The 17378-nt window shown below is 38.3% G+C and overlaps 1 protein-coding gene across 2 annotated transcripts in view; it reads left to right on the forward strand.

Moving 5' to 3' along the window:
* LARP1B (La ribonucleoprotein 1B) overlaps window positions 1-13297 on the forward strand; it is a 44840-nt gene extending 31543 nt beyond the window's left edge. For both annotated transcript variants that reach the window (XM_063135958.1, XM_063135959.1), the window contains 8 exons: window positions 361-484; window positions 2339-2550; window positions 2906-3012; window positions 5554-5714; window positions 6422-6566; window positions 9869-9978; window positions 10065-10192; window positions 11304-13297. In XM_063135958.1, coding sequence (XP_062992028.1) covers window positions 361-484; window positions 2339-2550; window positions 2906-3012; window positions 5554-5714; window positions 6422-6566; window positions 9869-9978; window positions 10065-10192; window positions 11304-11537 — 1221 coding nt within the window. In that variant the 3' untranslated portion in view covers window positions 11538-13297. The remainder of the gene's footprint in view (window positions 1-360; window positions 485-2338; window positions 2551-2905; window positions 3013-5553; window positions 5715-6421; window positions 6567-9868; window positions 9979-10064; window positions 10193-11303) is intronic.
* The last annotated feature ends 4081 nt before the right edge of the window (window positions 13298-17378 follow it).

Raw genomic sequence — 17378 nt, forward strand, 5'->3', positions numbered from 1 at the left:
ATACACCACAATCCACAGATACAAATCTCTTCCAAAGGAGACTACTCTCTCTGTTCTTTACTTTCTCAATATATGCCAGCCATGTTAGGTTTTTCTACCATAAGCTTGGTGGCAGCATAGAATTAGGAGAGGCTTCCGCTGGTAGCAAAAGTTCAGTCATTTGATCGCTGCTGTCTTTCATTGCAGTACATTTGCCATCTGGAATAATTATTTAATCTTTCTAATTTCTTCTAGCTAAAATATGTTAGTCAAATAATATGTGATTGGTTAATGTTGACATGTCTTTCCTCTGTGAGCTATTATCCCTGCAATTCTATAACTTAAGATAGGTTGTTAAAGATATTCTTATCCCCATTTCAGCAAGAAGTTGAAAATTTTAAAAAGTTAAATCTCATCAGTAAAGAGGAATTTGACAATCTTACACCTGAGCATATTGTTGATCCAAATCAGGAAATTCCTCCAGGTCCTTCAAGATCTCAAGAAGGTATATATATCCATACCATTATATTAAAAATGATTAAAATATTAAGCTGCTTGATATTGCATAACTTGTTTGAAAGCTCTATGATTATTCCAGTAGTCACATGGTGTTCCATGTGCATATAGACTTTACTATTCAATTCAATTACAAGGTCCTTTCTGTATGTCTGCTGAGGATGCCTGCCTGAAATGGTTCCTGACATGAAACAAATAGAAGGTCTTACATAGATTAAATTATAACGTGTACAGTGAATCTCTGAATTAGAGTTATAGAGAATTAAATGTATGAATAGATAACTAGGAAGTGTGTACTTATATATACATATACACACTTCGTAGTCATATATTCATATATTTAAAATATATACACACATTTCTTAGTCATATATTAGTATATTTAATCCACTATAGCTCTAATTCAGAGATTCACTGTATAAGTTATTTATGTTCTGCATAGGTAATTATAATGCTGTCTGAAATGTTAATCACTTATTAAACGCCAGAGACTAAGAAGGGATTCAGACACGTTTATGCAATTCTATGGGGAAAAGAGATTTTGGGAAGTCGCAGCAAGGAGTATAAATTAAGCAAAGGTTGCAATTTCACTTACTCAGACTTGTATGTATTCACTTCAGAATTTGGTTCCAGTGTCACAAGCAAAATCCCTGCTCACTGTTTGTTTTGATCAGCCATCCCCAGTCTGGTGCCTTCCAGTTGTTTTGACATCATCATTAGCCGTGTTAACTGGGATTAATAGGATTGGTGGTCTAAAAAAACTGACAGGCACTCTGTACATCGCTCTGAGATCTTAATGATCTAGGGCAGGATAAATGTTTTAAATAAAAATAAATAAAATAAATATGTTGGGGAATGTTGTTTCTGATGGTGTTGTAGTTGTATTGGGAGAACTGTTCTCCACTTTGAGAATTTTGTATTGAATGGCAGATTATAAGTTTATCTAAATAATTAATAAACAGGATTTCAAGTAGTTGGGTGGGTTACTGCCCATCAACAAATAAAAGAAGACTTTACAGGGAAGCTTAAATTCTTTATGACAGTTGAAAACTGCCCAATGTATGTAAACAGTTACTTTTGATATTGTGAATCAATGCGTAGGATCCAATGGGACCCTACCACTGGCAGTGACCTTCCCCTCAGAAACTTGAGTTTCCGGTCATTTGGGGGCTTGCCCCTTGAAGCTCTTTATCACTGCCGCCAGTGGTAGGGCCATGCGCGTGCCTCTGCTGCCAGACAGAGCGCACTGGGGACTGGCAGTGCTCATTGCCAGTGAAAGATCCCATTTGATCCTACCCAATATATCATCCTTTATTGGAATCCTTTTGTTCGGGCATGCATGTGTACTGACACATATCTCAGATCTCCTTTGTTTTATTGTGTCCTTTTTAATCCATACCCCACATTCAGCACCCAAAGTGGGTTACAAATATCTCGTGCAAGCACTGAGTCATTACTGACTCTTGGAAGGACGCAAGCTTTCACTGACATTTTCTTGGCAGGCCTTATAGCGGGGTGGTTTGCCGTTGTCTTCCCCGGCTGTTATTACCTTTTCCCCAGCTAACTGGGTACTCATTTTACTGACCTTGGCAGGATGGAAGGCTGAGTCGACCCGAGCTGACTGCCTGAAACCAGCTTCCGCTGGGATCGAACTCAGGCCATGGGGAGAGTTTCAGCTGCAGAAACTCCTGCTTTACCGCTCCGCTCCACAACAAACAAAATTAGGGAAGATCTGGTTAAAATCAGATCCAGTAAAACAAAGTAGTGGCCAGTAAAGGCCAATTAAGAAACCCAGAAGACAGCTGAAAGCAAGGTCAATCAATTTTCTGGTCTTTCTGCTTAGATGTAACTGAAGAGCTGGCTTGTAAATTGTTTGGCATCCAAGAAATACCTCCAAGTACAATGGCTCGCTCACTGCCAACAGCTGTTCCTGAATCTCCTAGAGTTCACCCTACTAGAACACCCAAAACACCTCGTACTCCAAGACTGCAGGATCCTAACAAAACACCAAGATTCTATCCTGTGGTTAAAGAAGCAAGATCCATTGATGTTAAGGTAGCTAAAAACATTCTACATATGTTTTCAGATCCTAATAACTTACTGTTGTTTTATCACCCAAGAGCATAGCATTTGAAACACTTTTTTAAAAGCCTTCCTGCTTAGTATTTCTTTCAGTGTAGGAAATAATAATCTTGGATTTTGTCAAAACTGTTGAATCCATAATGAAACACTCACTGTTAACTTCTTGTTAAGCCTAGGCAGTTGGGTAATCATGGTCAACTTTATGACCTCATAATGCATATGATGTGCAATGTGAAATTTTATGAAACTTGACTGTAATTAGGTTGTGATTCTTCAGAAAAGTGGCTCCAGTCACATCTGTAAAATATAATGCTTTATTTTATCTTAGACACGAAGGAAAAGAAAAACACGGCATAGTACAAACCCTCCATTAGAAAGTCATGTTGGCTGGGTAATGGACTCCAAGGATCATAGGCCAAGAACATCTTCTATAAGGTAGTAATATTTTTAATGTAACTTGCTCTGATTTTTTACTCCTAGAATCACTGGAAAGATTATAATGTAATTCATCATCTGCAAAATAAGACAGGGAAAGGAAATTCTTCTCTAAAAGCTGCTACGTCATTCATTCATTTATTGTATTTCTATACCACCCCATAGCTGAAGCTCTCTGAGCAGTTCACAAAGTACTCATTTTGTAGCTGAGACTTGTAGCATAAGTTATAAAGGAAGGTTGCAATTATAAGTGGTGCTGTCTTCAAGAAAACATACACGAGCAGTAACTGTGGGGAAAAATTGGGCATATGCTCACATCCATTCCATCGAGAAAAGCTGTGATGTATATATACTGGCGTTTTTCATTATTGATACCATATACATATATGTGCACACACATTATTATGAAAGGTGTCCATATAGGACTGGGGTGGAGAAACTGGTCCTCCAAAAGTTGTTGGACTGCAGCTCCTAGCATCCCTGATCATTGTCTGTGCTGGCTAGGGCTCAGGGGACTTGGAATCTAACAATATCTGGAGGGTCACCTATTATATCTACATGATATGTTCAGGTATTGCCTATTGATCAGCAACAACAACTGACAATATACACCTTCAGGTTTTCGTGGGAATGGATTCTACATATATAAATGGAAAGAGATCTCTTCAAAAATACAATAGCTTGGATTCGGACTCAGTCATAACTTAGATCAGACCCATTAAAATTAATGGGACGTCATTACTAACTTAAGTCCCATTGATTTCAAGAGGTCTGCTCTTGTATGACTAAGACAAGACTGAGATGCTGCTAGTAGGTGGCTCTTCTGACCAGATAGTGGGTGTTCAACCTGTTCTGGATGGGGTTGCACTCCCCCTGAAGGAGCAAGTTCGTAGCTTGGGGGTTCTCCCCAGAGAGGTTCGCTTGGCACCTACATTGTTTTCTTTCCGTCGCCAGCTGAAGACCTTTTTATTTTCTCAGTATTTTAACACCTAATTTAACTTAAATTTAAACTTTGCTGTTTTAATCTCATATTTTAACCTATATTAATTTTTGCTGTGTGGTTTTATTCTGGTTGTGCTTTTTACATTGTATTTCGTATGTGTGTTTTAAATTTGTTGGCTGTTTTTATGCTCTTCATGGTTTTTAATTTTTGTGAACCGCCCAGAGAGCTTCGTCTATTGGGTGGTATAAAAATGTAATAAATAAATAACTAAAACCATCTCTTTCCCTCGAGGCTCAGGTGGCCTCGATGGCACAGAGTGCCTTCTACCAACTTCGGTTGGTGGCCCAGCTACGCCCCTATCTGGACAGGGATAACCTAGCTTCAGTTGTCCATTCTCTTGTAACCTCCAAATTAGATTACTGCAATACGCTCTACATGGGGCTGCCTTTGAAGACAATTTGGAAGCTGCAGCTTGTGCAAAATGCAGCGGCCAGATTGTTAACCAGAACCGGAAGGTTTGAACATATAAGACCTATTCTGGCCCGCTTGTATTGCCTGCCTATATGTTTCCGAGCCCAATTCAAGGTGCTGGTTTTAACCTATAAAGCCTTACACGGCTTGGGACCACAATAGTGACGGAACGCGCCTCTCAGCATGAACCTACCCATACACTACGCTCAACATCTAAGGTCCTCCTCCGAGTGCTTACTCCGAGGAAAGCTTGGAGGTTGGCAAACAGGGAGAGGGGGCTTTTCAGAAGTGCCCACTAATTATGCCATATTTCGAACTAATTGAAGTTTCCGGACTAGGCACTAAGGTAGTCCTATGTAGAGTGCATTGCAGAAGTCAAGCCTCGAAGATACCAACGCGTGCACACCGTCTTTCGGTCTTCCAACTCTGGGAAGGGGCGCAACTGCTTGGAGTTGCTGAGCACCCACCCTCTCCATCACCTTACCCAAAAATGGATGATTTGATATTGATCTATAGTTATTAAGGTCCAGGGAGGGCTTTTTTAGAAGCGGCTGTGCCACCACTTCTTTTAAACATGATGGGAAACTCCCCTCCCTGAGATATGAATTAATAATACGTTGTAATTGTAATCTAACTGCATCTCCTCCCTGGGTGACCATCCAAGAAGGACAGGGATTGAGAGGGCAAGTCATCCTCGTCCAAGCAGCTTGTCCATGTAATGATACATGCAGTATAGTTACAACCTGAAACTTGTGGAATCTGAGCAGATTCAGATGTTCAGGGGAAAAAACTGGCACCCTCCTCTTGGGAGAATATTATTTCAGAATGCAGGCAACAGGTTGCATGTTTTAATGTCTTCCCGATATACAATAGCTTTCTGTGTTCTAGCCATCTTTTACACAGTTAAACATGTATATGTGTTGTTTTGTTATCTGCATTTTGAAAGTAGTAAAGTCTCTGGAGAGATGCACCACATGTTTGGTTTGAATGTTTGAATTTAATCTTAAGCTTTGAGGATGGCCTAACAGTATCAGTATTGGAATAGAAGTTGTCTGCTAAAATAAAATGCAACTACCAATATTATCACCCCAAAAAAGACCTGACTTGTTTGTTTTTATTTTCTGTAGCAGTTCAAATGCATCACCTCTGGAAGGTGCTCCACTATCAGGAAGTTATGGGTGTACCCCTCATTCACTTCCCAAATTTCAGCATCCGTCTCATGAACTTCTAAAGGAAAATGGTTTTACACAGCAAGTGTACCACAAGTATCGCCGTAGATGCCTAAATGGTAAAACTAATATTTTATGTAACTTTAGCTGGAAATAGACCTGTAGTCTGTTCATTATATTCTCTGTGTTTGTAGAAAACAAAATGTGGTACAGATAAATATCAGAATAAATGCTTTGTAATTAAATTCACTTAACCGAAAAAATAAACATTAACTTGCACCTGTTTTCTTTGATTCCTTGAGTGTTTATAGATAGGCATAAATACTGTTTGTTCTGACAATTCAACGCTTGAGCAGTGTAAAAAATAGATTTCTAACTTTTGAAATTGTCAACTGATCATAGGATGATATAGAATGTAACAAATTCAATGAGCCTGTAAAAGTGTTCTGACAGTTTCTGAAGTTCATTGGTTTTCTATACAGAAATGCAAGTTTTGAAGCCGTGACTTCCTTGGAGGAAGGGAGCGATATATATATATATATGTATGCATATGTATATGTATATGTATACGTGTGTGTATGTATGTGTGTGTGTGTGTGTATATATATATATATATATATATATATATATATATATATAATAAACATATCAATAATGCTGACATGACTTTAACATTTACCTGAACTTTTTTTCAAGTTGTTTTCTGAGTTGTGCTATTTGTGCTTTTATGGCATAGTTTACTATAAAGCATCCATTTAGAAGATAGTGGAATTATCATTCTAAACAGATTGTTTCACTCTAGTCCTACTTTTTCTTTTCTTTCCAGAAAGAAAACGGTTGGGAATTGGCCAGTCTCAAGAAATGAACACTCTCTTTCGTTTCTGGTCCTTTTTCCTCAGAGACCACTTTAACAAGAAAATGTATGAAGAATTCAGGCAACTTGCTCTAGATGAAGCAAAAGAACACTACAGGTAATATTAGGTATTTTGTTAGACTAGTAAAGTCAGATATAGTACAATAATGAAGTGCTAACTTGGATAGATGTATCAGTAACACTTATTTGATGCTTCTGAAACACTGGCATATCCAAATAAAGTACTTCCAGCCCTTAAAATAAATAGTAGAATTGGTTTTCCATCATGGCACATACATAAAGTTCATTATTGAATATGGAGCTCATAAGGGGACTTTAAAAATGATCAGATGGATACTTCAAAGAGACTGTATGTGATAGATTCCAGTCTGTTCTGTCTTCCTTATTGGCTAGCATTTTTAAAGAAGCAGATAGGCATTTCTCAAAAGCACACATAGGACTAATGTGTCAAAGAACTTGGTGACCACATCTTGGACAGATTCCAATCTGTCCAGCACCACATATTGCTATTGGAGGAGTTCTGGATGCCCTAAATAAGGGGAAGCTGAGGAAGGGTGTGTAAACTGCATTTCCTATTCCATTTTTCTTTCAGTCTCTGAAGATGTCAGTACAGCTTTAGTTCAAAGCAAATGGCAGAAGAAATGCAACTTGTATGTTCTTGCTCTGTGTCTTCTCCCTTACTCCTCAAGTTATGTTAATCAACATTAGACTCCTGACTAGCTAGTTGAGCTTCCTGTTTTCCGCATTGGCCATCCAGCTCCTTCTGGGAAACCCATATGCAAGAAGTGGAAGAGACAGCACTCCCATTTTCTACTGATCAGTTTGAATCCAAAGACTGTCTCTGAACTTGGAAGCTATCATGGCAGATAGCTTTGTTAGACCTATTCTTCATGAATTCATCTTATCTTCTTTGAAAGCCATCTAAATCAGTAGCCATCACAACATCTGTGATAGTGCATTCCAGATGTTAATTATGTACTATGTGAGGAAAATGCTTTATCTTGCCTGTCTTGAAATCTACTGCCAGTCAATTTCATTGGGTGAGCCCTGGTTTTATGTTATATGAGAGAGAATGTTTTCTCTCCATTTTCTCCATAGCATAGATAATTTATGGGCTTCTAGCATGCCTTCCAATTGAGTTCTCTGTTCATTAGCTTAAAAAGGCTCAAACATTTTCATCACAGTGAAAGTCATCCTACCCTGTGATAATTTTCATTTTCTCTTTTCTGTGGATTTTCTAGCTCTATGTTTGCCTTTTTCAAATAGTGACCTGAACTGTACACAGTATTCCAAATGTGTCTGCCCAATTTATATAAAGGCATTACAATGCTGGCAGTTTTTTTAAAAAAAATCCCTTTCCTAATTAAATTCCTAACATGACACATGTTTATTTTTTTGCTGCTGCTGCACTCTGAATTTATGTTTGCATTGAACCATCCGCTACTACCCAAGACCTCTTTACAGGGTTCGGATCCCTGCCTGTTTATAACCCTTCTGAATAAATTTGAAATTGGGATCCTTTTTCATCATTTTACACTTACTTACATTGAATCTCACCTGCCATTTTGCTGCCTATTCAGTGTATAAAGATTTTCTTTGTAGCTATAATCTGCAAACTTGCCTACTGAGCAAACTGCTCACCCTGACTCCAGATCATGAATAAGTTAATTATTACTAGTCCCCAAACAGATCCTGGGATTTCACTGCTTGCTTCATTCAGGTGTGAAACATTCCTATTTATTCCCAGTCTCTGCTTTTACATTGTTTAACAAGTTACCAATCTATGAAAATACCCTCTGTAGAAAAGTTAGTCAGCTACTCCATTTTAACTCCTAGCTTGCCTTTTCAATCACTCATCTTTGACATGTAGAAAGAATCCATACTGTATGTGCAAAAACATTGCCTGCCAGGAAGAAAGATGGGCACCTACCACCTTTACTTCTCCCCTTCTTTGACTATGGGAGGGCTCCACTTCTCCTTATCAAATGAATCAAAAGTGTATGCGCTTAACATGTCAAACATTGGATGTCAAAACTCTGCTCTGCAAGGCTTGCCTCAGCTTACCTGATCATGGACTACCCACTGCTGCTGGCAAGGCATCTTCACCCAGTCTCCTGATTGGTGGACCTTCTCACCTACCACTTTCCGTGAGCTCTCAGAATTAAAAAATGCACTGGATTCCCTATGGAAACAGTTTGCTTCTGGACATATTTTATCCTTGCATTCCTCATGAGAGTATGGATACTGGAGTCTAGATGTTGCTTAACATTCCAGGTAATACACTAGGTAGCCTACCATTTACCTCTCCATTTACTACTTATTTACCCCCAGTTTTTGCTCTCTGTTTCTGATCCTAAATAAATCTTCCTTAATTAGGATGAGCGTTTGACACAGAGACATTCTAAAGTCAGAGAAACTTTTCCCATGAGCCAAATGTCTCTTTCATATTAGGAGAGACAAGGGGCAACGAATGGGAGGACAGGCTACCAGTTTGCTTTGCGACAAGGGAGTTCAGCTGGCTGTTGCTTACTCCCTCATCTGAAGTTGATGTGAAGATTCGCACTGCCTGTCTAAAGAACAGAATTCAGCAAGGGGATAGTAGAAAATCTACCTAATGGGACTGGGAACTAGCTGTGGGTCATCAGTCTCCGTATGTCTCAATATGTCAGTTATTCCATGACTGCTACGTTTACTCAGGCACCTATGTGGGGGACTTCATCAAAACCTTTGTACAATTCCCAAGTATATACTATACCAGATCATCCCTATCTACAGGTTAGAAAGCCCCTTCAAAGAATGCTAGAAGGTTTGTATGGCAAGATGCCCCTTTCGCGAAGCCATGCTGATCCTTCCTCAGAATGGCTTGTTTTTCTTGGTTTAATTAGACTGATTTTAGTGACAAATTGCATAGTTGCATTAGTTCCTCTCAATTTCACATGTGATTTTTAAAAACTCTCAGGTGTATACATCAGACCTGGTGACAGGTTATTTTTTTAATTTGTCAATTAGCTCTAGAACTTCATCTTAGCACCTCTGTTTTAATTGTTACCTTTTTTGGAGATAAAAGTGACTGTTTAGGACTTCCTGTTAATTTCCCATTTGCATATGTTGATAGCAATGTAGTTATTATTCTTGTGCCATTCAACAAAACTTTACTTCTCACACTAGTCCCTCGGCACCACTAATGAAGATGTGCAATTCAATTACCTATTGTAAGACACAGAGAGCAAGCAGAAACAGCAGAAGGGACTAGATTATGAAAGCTGGGATGGCTAAATATACTCTTCTAATTCCCAGGACTTCCTATCATTGTATTGGTTCAACGCTGTAAGAATAGATTGTGGATAAAAGGGTTTCTATGTTTTGCTGCACTATAATTTCTTTTTCACTGTTCTACAGATATGGTCTGGAATGTTTGTTCCGGTTTTACAGCTATGGGCTGGAAAAAAAATTCAGGCAAGAGATCTTTAAAGACTTTCAAGAAGAAACAAAGAGAGACTATGAATCTGGTAAGCTTTGCTCTTAATGATCATGTGATATTGCTTGGCTTCATTCTTAACTTTTTAAAGACATCTTAGCATGTTCTTTTTCTTAGGTCAACTCTATGGACTAGAAAAATTTTGGGCTTATCTAAAGTATTCACAGTCTAAAACTCCACCTATTGATCCTGAACTTCAGGAATACCTCTGTAACTTTAAAAGATTGGAAGACTTCAGAGTTGATGTAAGTGTTGAAGATATTTTCAGCAAACTAACTTAGTTTATTAACATAACTGACTGATTTAACAATATAACCCATTCATGTAAACTAGTCAAATGCCTGTTGCCATGTTTATGGGTGGCTTTTATACTGTCTTAACTGATACGCTTCTACAGACATGGATAGACAATTTATTCACCATCAAAGACTATTTGAGAAATGGCATAGATGGGTAGGCTGCCACTAATTTACAGATTTAGCTCAAAATTTGCATAACTCTACCCATATGATAGATGCCAGGCAGGTTTGTGGTCATGCTGCACTTTTTCTGCACTGCTTTTTGAATTGTGAAATTGTGTGGTGCTTTATTTTCAAAACACGGATTTTGGCATCTTGAGACATGTATTAGCTTCCTATACCTAGCTAGCTGCTCAATTATTCATTGTTTGTTTATTAATTAAACCAATATACTGGCTTTCAATGAAAAATGGCACTACAATTTTGATTAAAACATAAAAACAAATAAATTAAAAATAGAACAATAAAGGAAATCAACAGCAAGCCAAAAGTTTTTTTTAAAAAAACCTTTAGCAATAAACCAGATTGCATGCCTGCTCAAAAATGTCTGCCTGCCTGCAGAAGAACAGGAAAGAAGGAGTCAACCAAGCTCTTTGGTGGTTGACCAAGAACTTGGAATTGTTTGTATAAGGATTGGGCAACTCTTTTCAATATGTGCTGTGTGTGTGTGTGTGTGTGTCTGTGTGTGGTGTGTGTGTGATTTTTCAATGTTGATGGAAGAGTGGGAGAAAAAAGGGTAGGGGCAGTACCAATGAGTCACCCGTAATGTACCCAAAACAAATATGCACACCATTTGTACGTCTCAGTTGCCAGACATTGACTACTGGAGCAAAGCAGGCCTTGGAGATTAAGAGAGACTTATATTGATGCATTGTATTTGATACCTTTAGTTCAAGTCAAGAAAGAATTCTTGGTATTTTGGCACAGTGGCACTGACTTGGCATTTCAACTAAAAGATGAATGTTCAGAATCTTGAGAAATTTAGAAATGAAATCATAACCAGTTCTTTATAAATAATTCTGTTAGAATGTAATAATATGGCTATTCTCTCTTTCAGCCTCCCATTAATGAAGAATCTGGGAGAAAAAGGCATTCAACTGGGGAGGAAAGCGATCGTCGTAAACATCAGTCCAATTCTCCTTACAAGATCCTTGCCGGTAATTCCACAGCTGCCTCTCAGGTGTGGGTTCCAATAAATTTTCCCACTACAAATACTGTACAGGAGTTGAGTAACAGCATACACCAGAACAGTACTGCCACAAAATCAAGAAGTGATAAACCTGAGCAGTAGACTTTCATTAAGCTTGAACCTTGAGATCAACTCCTAATGCCAGTGTTTTAGCTCAAGGATCTTCAGGGAGAGCTATTTTAAGCTTGATTAAAAACAAAATGTATAGGAAAACTAAGGATCGCATTTGCTTTCTCACAAGATAGTTCCAACTACTTCCTCCCCTTGATCAGTTGTATTGGTATAGGGATCATTGGAGAGATCCTAAGGAAATATCTTTTAGTCGGTGTTGCTGTCCCTGACTTATTGTTTACAGGAACTGCATTCCACTACAATATGCAAAAAATACTTTGGGATGCCTTACAGTCCAGCTCATTCTTCTTAAAGAAGTTATGGTGTACTTATGTTAACATAGATTGTTTTTATCATTCAAATTTTCCATCATTATTTCTACTTAAGAAGAGCCAAAAAAAAAACCAGGACATTTTTTTTTAATGGAGAGAAATTATTTAAGTTGGTAAATTCATATATTACTATCAACATCAACTTGTTGTCTTTGTAACAATACATGCACACTCCATGCTGTATAGGACTGTGCACATTTCTTGGGTGCTGAAATCTGTTTTGCTTTCTAGTTTGTTTATTTCAGAATCTCTGTGATTTTGGGTTGAGTATGGAATTTTGAGTTAGGCATCAATCTAATTTGGTTTTAAGGGTGTTTTCTTTTATGCTGGTTCTTATTTGTACTTAAGCAAATGTAGATTGCAGAGGGGAAGGGGTATGACTGTATTGTCATAAACTTAGCAAATTTTATATCTGTAATATAAGCAGAAGGATAAAATGGTGGCTCTCTAATCACCTTCCAATTAGAAGATTTTTCTGTTTAGTTTCTCTTCTAATATAAGTGATTTGCACTTCAAGGAGAGGTTATTTTTAAAACATTTAATTGTATTTTAATATTTGACACTGTTTTAATTTAACAGGAAAGTAGAAACAAATGTAGCACTCATTCTAAAAATGTTGATGTCAAAATGGGTTTGAATAAAGTTTAAATTCCATGCTCCGTTAAGACCAACTGAACTTAAATTGGTCAAGACATCACTTTCCTTAAATGTAAATGATTCATTTAAATAGTCATAACTTGTGTTGGGAGGTGGAAGTTAATAGGATACATCACCTGTAATTTTTGACTAGTTTCAATTATTGTGATTTAAAATGCTTAGAATAAGGAAACAGAAGGCCTCCTTTCTTACTGTGGAAGGGGTGGTAGGAATAGGTGCATTTTATTACATACAGCAAAACAGTGAAATACTTGGCAGTCTTCACGTAACTTTCTACAAATAAAGCCTAACACTGTTTGATGCCTTATTACTGGGAGATATCCTAAGTGATCCAACATTTAGTTTAAATGGATTTTGTGGTGGATATGGTTGAAATCCATTACATTTTTCTTCATACTGCCTTCTGAATCTGAAAAGAACAATTATGAATATATGTGCATATGAATATGTGGATTGCCCAGTAATTAATTTCTACATACAAACAAGCCTTTTAGAAATGCTCTATTTTGCAAAGAAACTAGGAATTGATGATACGTATTTTATATAGCATCTTTTCAGTGTGCTGAAGTTATACATCTCAAACCTGTGTTCAATCTATGCCACCTCCTCCATGAAAATGATGCAATTGTAAATTTGGATTTAAACTGTATATAAAAGAAATATATTTACTTTCATTACTTTGAATGAAATGCGTGCATATAAGCTTTTAGTATGCATAACTTGTGGTATCTTTGCAGATTTTATAAAAATACAAAAAAGTCACTGTGTTGTGTGTGGTTCTTAAGCAATTTTGTTTAATCTTTTATGGTAACGTTTTTCAGTTAATCTGAAGTATCTGGAGGTTGTTGCAGCAATGAATTACTCTACTCAAGACCAGGGACTTGAATTGTGCAGCCAAAATCGTTTAAGTTATAAAAATGCATTGACTTTTATTGTTAATTGAAGTTGCATTCCATTGCAGAACTTCATATATTTAGCAGGGACTGATGGAGATGCAGTAAATATTGTTGCTAATAAAGGAAATCCAGTGTTGATTTTGAGTACTGACACTAGACAACTGTAGAAGTTATTCAAACTTGGTGGAACTTGCTGTTCTGTAGTTGTAAAGACTGCCTGGATATTTTAAAAACTTTTCCTGCATATGCAGGTGAGTGCATTTTACAGTTTCCTGACTTCCACTCTGATGACAGCCCTTGGATGTTAACATCTAACAATCTTTCCATTTCATAGGCCATAGGAAGTTCATGTTCATACCATTAATCAAGGTATTCTTCAGGATCGTCTTCATGGACTGGACATTGGAGGCACTATGTTACAGTGGTTCTGGACTTACCTGCAGGGTTCATTTCAGAGTGTAACTTTGGGTAACCATTCCTCAGTCCCTTGGCAATTGAGCTATGGGGTTCCTTAGGGTACCTTCTTGTCCCAAATGTTATTCAGCATCTATATGAAACCGCTTGGAATGGACATAAGGGTATTTGGAGCCAAGTGCCATCAGTATGCTGATTACACACAGCTCTATCTCCCTGTGATGATTCCCTAGAATCAGTGATGGGCTGGATGAGGGCCAGTAAATTGAAGCTGAATCCTGGCAAAATGAAAAGCCTGTGGATGAATGGTTTCTGAGTCCGGACAATAGGCTCATTGCCTGTTCTGGAAGGGGTTGCACTCCCTTTGAAAGATCAGGTTCATAGTTTGAAGGTACTCCTGGATCTATTACTGTCGCTGGAGGCTCAAGTGGCGATGGCAGCTATGAGTGCCTTTAACCAGTTTCGGATGGTTTGCCAGCTACGGTCTCTTGACGATAACTTAGCCACAGTGGTAGAGGAGCTTGTAACCTCAAGAGAGGATTACTGCAATGAACTCTATATGGGGCTGCCCTTAAGGCTAGGCTAGAAGCTGGTGCTAGTGCAGAATGCAGCAGCTCAGCTGTTGTCAGGAGCTGTCCCTTTTCAGCATGAGAGAACCGCACTGTAAGGTTCTGGTACTAGTGTGTAAAGCCATAATCAATTTGGGACTAGGATATCTGAGAGAGAGAGCGCCCTTCTGCCTTATCAACCTGCCCAGTCAGAGAGCATGCTCCTGGTGGTTCCGCATAGACCTATGCCCAATTGGAGTCCACCCATAGAAGAGCCTTCAGTGTGGTGACCTCCTTTCTATGGAATTCTCTGCCTCTGTAGGTCAGGCAGGCACCAACATTGTGTTGGTTGTGACTCCTCCAGAAAACGTCTTTATTTCAAGAAGCTTTCTTTAATTGACCAGCCACGGTTTTTATTGGTACACTGTTGTTTTTTTAATATGGTGTTTTAGTTGTGGAGTGGTATAAATAAAATAAATAAATAAAATAGGCAAAAATTGCAGTTAATGAAAAAAGTCTATCCTTCCTTTTACTTCAAGCACTTGCACAACTTATAGCCACCAGTCTTATATAGCAGCCAACTAGAAGATTGTTGATTCTTCTATTCTTGTTCCCTATCTGAAAGAATCGGGTTTGTCAGTAAATGGCTGGGGACTACATTTGACTAGATGAATCACAGGTTGTGCAGGCCAACTATATCATCTGTTGGCAAAGTTGTTCATGCTCCAGATTTCCAAACTACTACTGTCTCTCCCAGCATAGGACATCCATCATGACAATCAAGGCAGTTTCAATGCCAAAACAAGGAAAATCGCATTTTACTATGCAGCTCCAAGAATTCTTGGAAGAGATGGAGTATCTACATTCATTTTGATCACACTGGGAAAATGCAGTTTCATCATAGGACCTTAAATATTAGTGAACTGCTTTCCATATGAAATTTTTATATAGAAGAAACTTTTGCTGTGACTGCAATGTTTCATATTCATGCAGCAAATTATAGGCAAGGTAGGCTTACATGATGACCCTATTTTCCAACCATTTCCTTAGCAATCAGTATTCACCATGGACACGTTTGTGGGAACTCACATCAGAAAAGAAGAGAACCATGTACAGTTGTCCAGTCTCTGACAAAAACCCTTTCCAAGCAATAGCAATCTCACCTGGATATTGTAAATTTGGAGATTTTAAAAAAATCTGATTGCATGGAAATACAACTTGGTCATCCACCATTTTAACTGTCGTATTCTTTGTTGGGGATTTAAAAATATTGGCCTCTGTAGATTGCATGCACAAAGCAACACAGTTAGTATTTGAGCAGGTGGTCTGCTGGGATGCATACTGTGGAGAGTGGGTCCTCCTAGCTACAGCCTCATCAATAAGCCCACAAAGGGTGCTAGCCTAATCTGAGCTGCCAGAGGAGAGATGGAGAAATCTGTTCCTCTTACAGCTGCCCACTGTATTTTCATGCTAGACGTAGATGCTTCTTTCCTACGTGGAGCCTAGAGGCATTCATGGGAAACTGGGAGCAGCTAGAGGACTAGAGAACCTCATTTTGCTTTGAAGCAATCCCAGCTGCCAGTAAGGAGCTTCGTTTATAAAAATAAAAGTGGGAGGGTTAGGACACCTTAGTGGGTGCCAAGAAAGGTGTGTCTGAAGGCGGTGGTGCCTATGGGTGTCATGTCTACTGCTGACATGGAATGCAGCTCTTTTTGCTGCCAACTTGGCTCACAGATATGCATGCAGTTCTCATTAGCAGGTAAGTGCTTAAATACAAGTCTGTTCTAAGGTAAAACTAACTGCGTTGAAGGAAAGCCATGATTCCTAAAACCCCAAAGATCGTACAGGAGCAAGGCAGGACGAAACACCTTCCCTTCCCTACTGGTCTGTGTTTGGGAAAAAGCACTTAGCAGCTCGTTCCTGTTTGTGGGACTGAGCCAAAGCTGCTTTCCTTTGCCTTTTGCCAGCAGATGCGTTTAGAAGAGCATATTTTTGCACAGCAGTACCAGGCAGTGGGAGGTAAAATCAGCAGTTCTTTGCATGAGAAGTTGTTCATGCACATATTTAAGCCAGATTGTTTTACAAAGTGCTTCTTGTGGGATTGTCAGTTGGTGTGGTCTCTGCTGAAGACCTTGGTTTTATAGGGATGCCATTTTGTTATGTTGATCAGATAGTATCATTAGAGTATAGAAATATATGACAACTTCATTCCCTCCACAAGATACTATTGAATGGCACAATGTTCATATATTGTTTGATTCAATGGAGAAGACACAACTATATTGGAGCCATTTTATTAATGCGAACAATGAAATACGAGCTTTTAACCCAAACATTTTTCCTGATGAAAAAGCTTCTGTACAACTTAAATATTCGTTTTTTTATTTACTGCACATGAACTAGGCATGCACTGGTTTTTTCTTCTCTCAGTTTCTTTATGAAGGGCCTTATGAGCCTTTGTAATGTTACTTTCCTGCATGACTTGACTGTTTGTATATTGCAGCACCTCCTTTCACAAAACCTGCTTAGGATCCAAGGACCATATGAAATTTACTAGTTATGCATAATATTTTATCCTCTAGACTGTCATCAGGGAAAAGCAGCAATTGTCTTATGTATATAAATGGTCTATGAACTCAGCAATTTAAACGAAAAATTGCTGTCCAAAGACTTTGAAAGCATATTTTTAAAATCTTGCAGTAGCTTGTTTTTATATGCATAGGTGTCAAAAGTTACAACTTTCAGTAGGAAGAGCAGTGTGAAACAATAGTGATTTCAAAACAGAACCCAAATAAAACCATCTGACTATACATTGAGATACAATTTTCTGCTACCCCTCAGCTGTGAAGCTGAGGCTTTTGTTTCCATCTAAACAGAAAGGGATGCTCCTTAGAGGCGGAATCTGCTTCAATCAGAAACCCTAAATTCCCTATCAATACTTTTTCCCTGCAAGGAAATTAAATGACAAATACAGCACACTAAAAA

This window comes from Elgaria multicarinata, chromosome 10 (genome assembly GCF_023053635.1).
Source record: "Elgaria multicarinata webbii isolate HBS135686 ecotype San Diego chromosome 10, rElgMul1.1.pri, whole genome shotgun sequence".
NCBI lineage: Eukaryota > Metazoa > Chordata > Lepidosauria > Squamata > Anguidae > Elgaria > Elgaria multicarinata.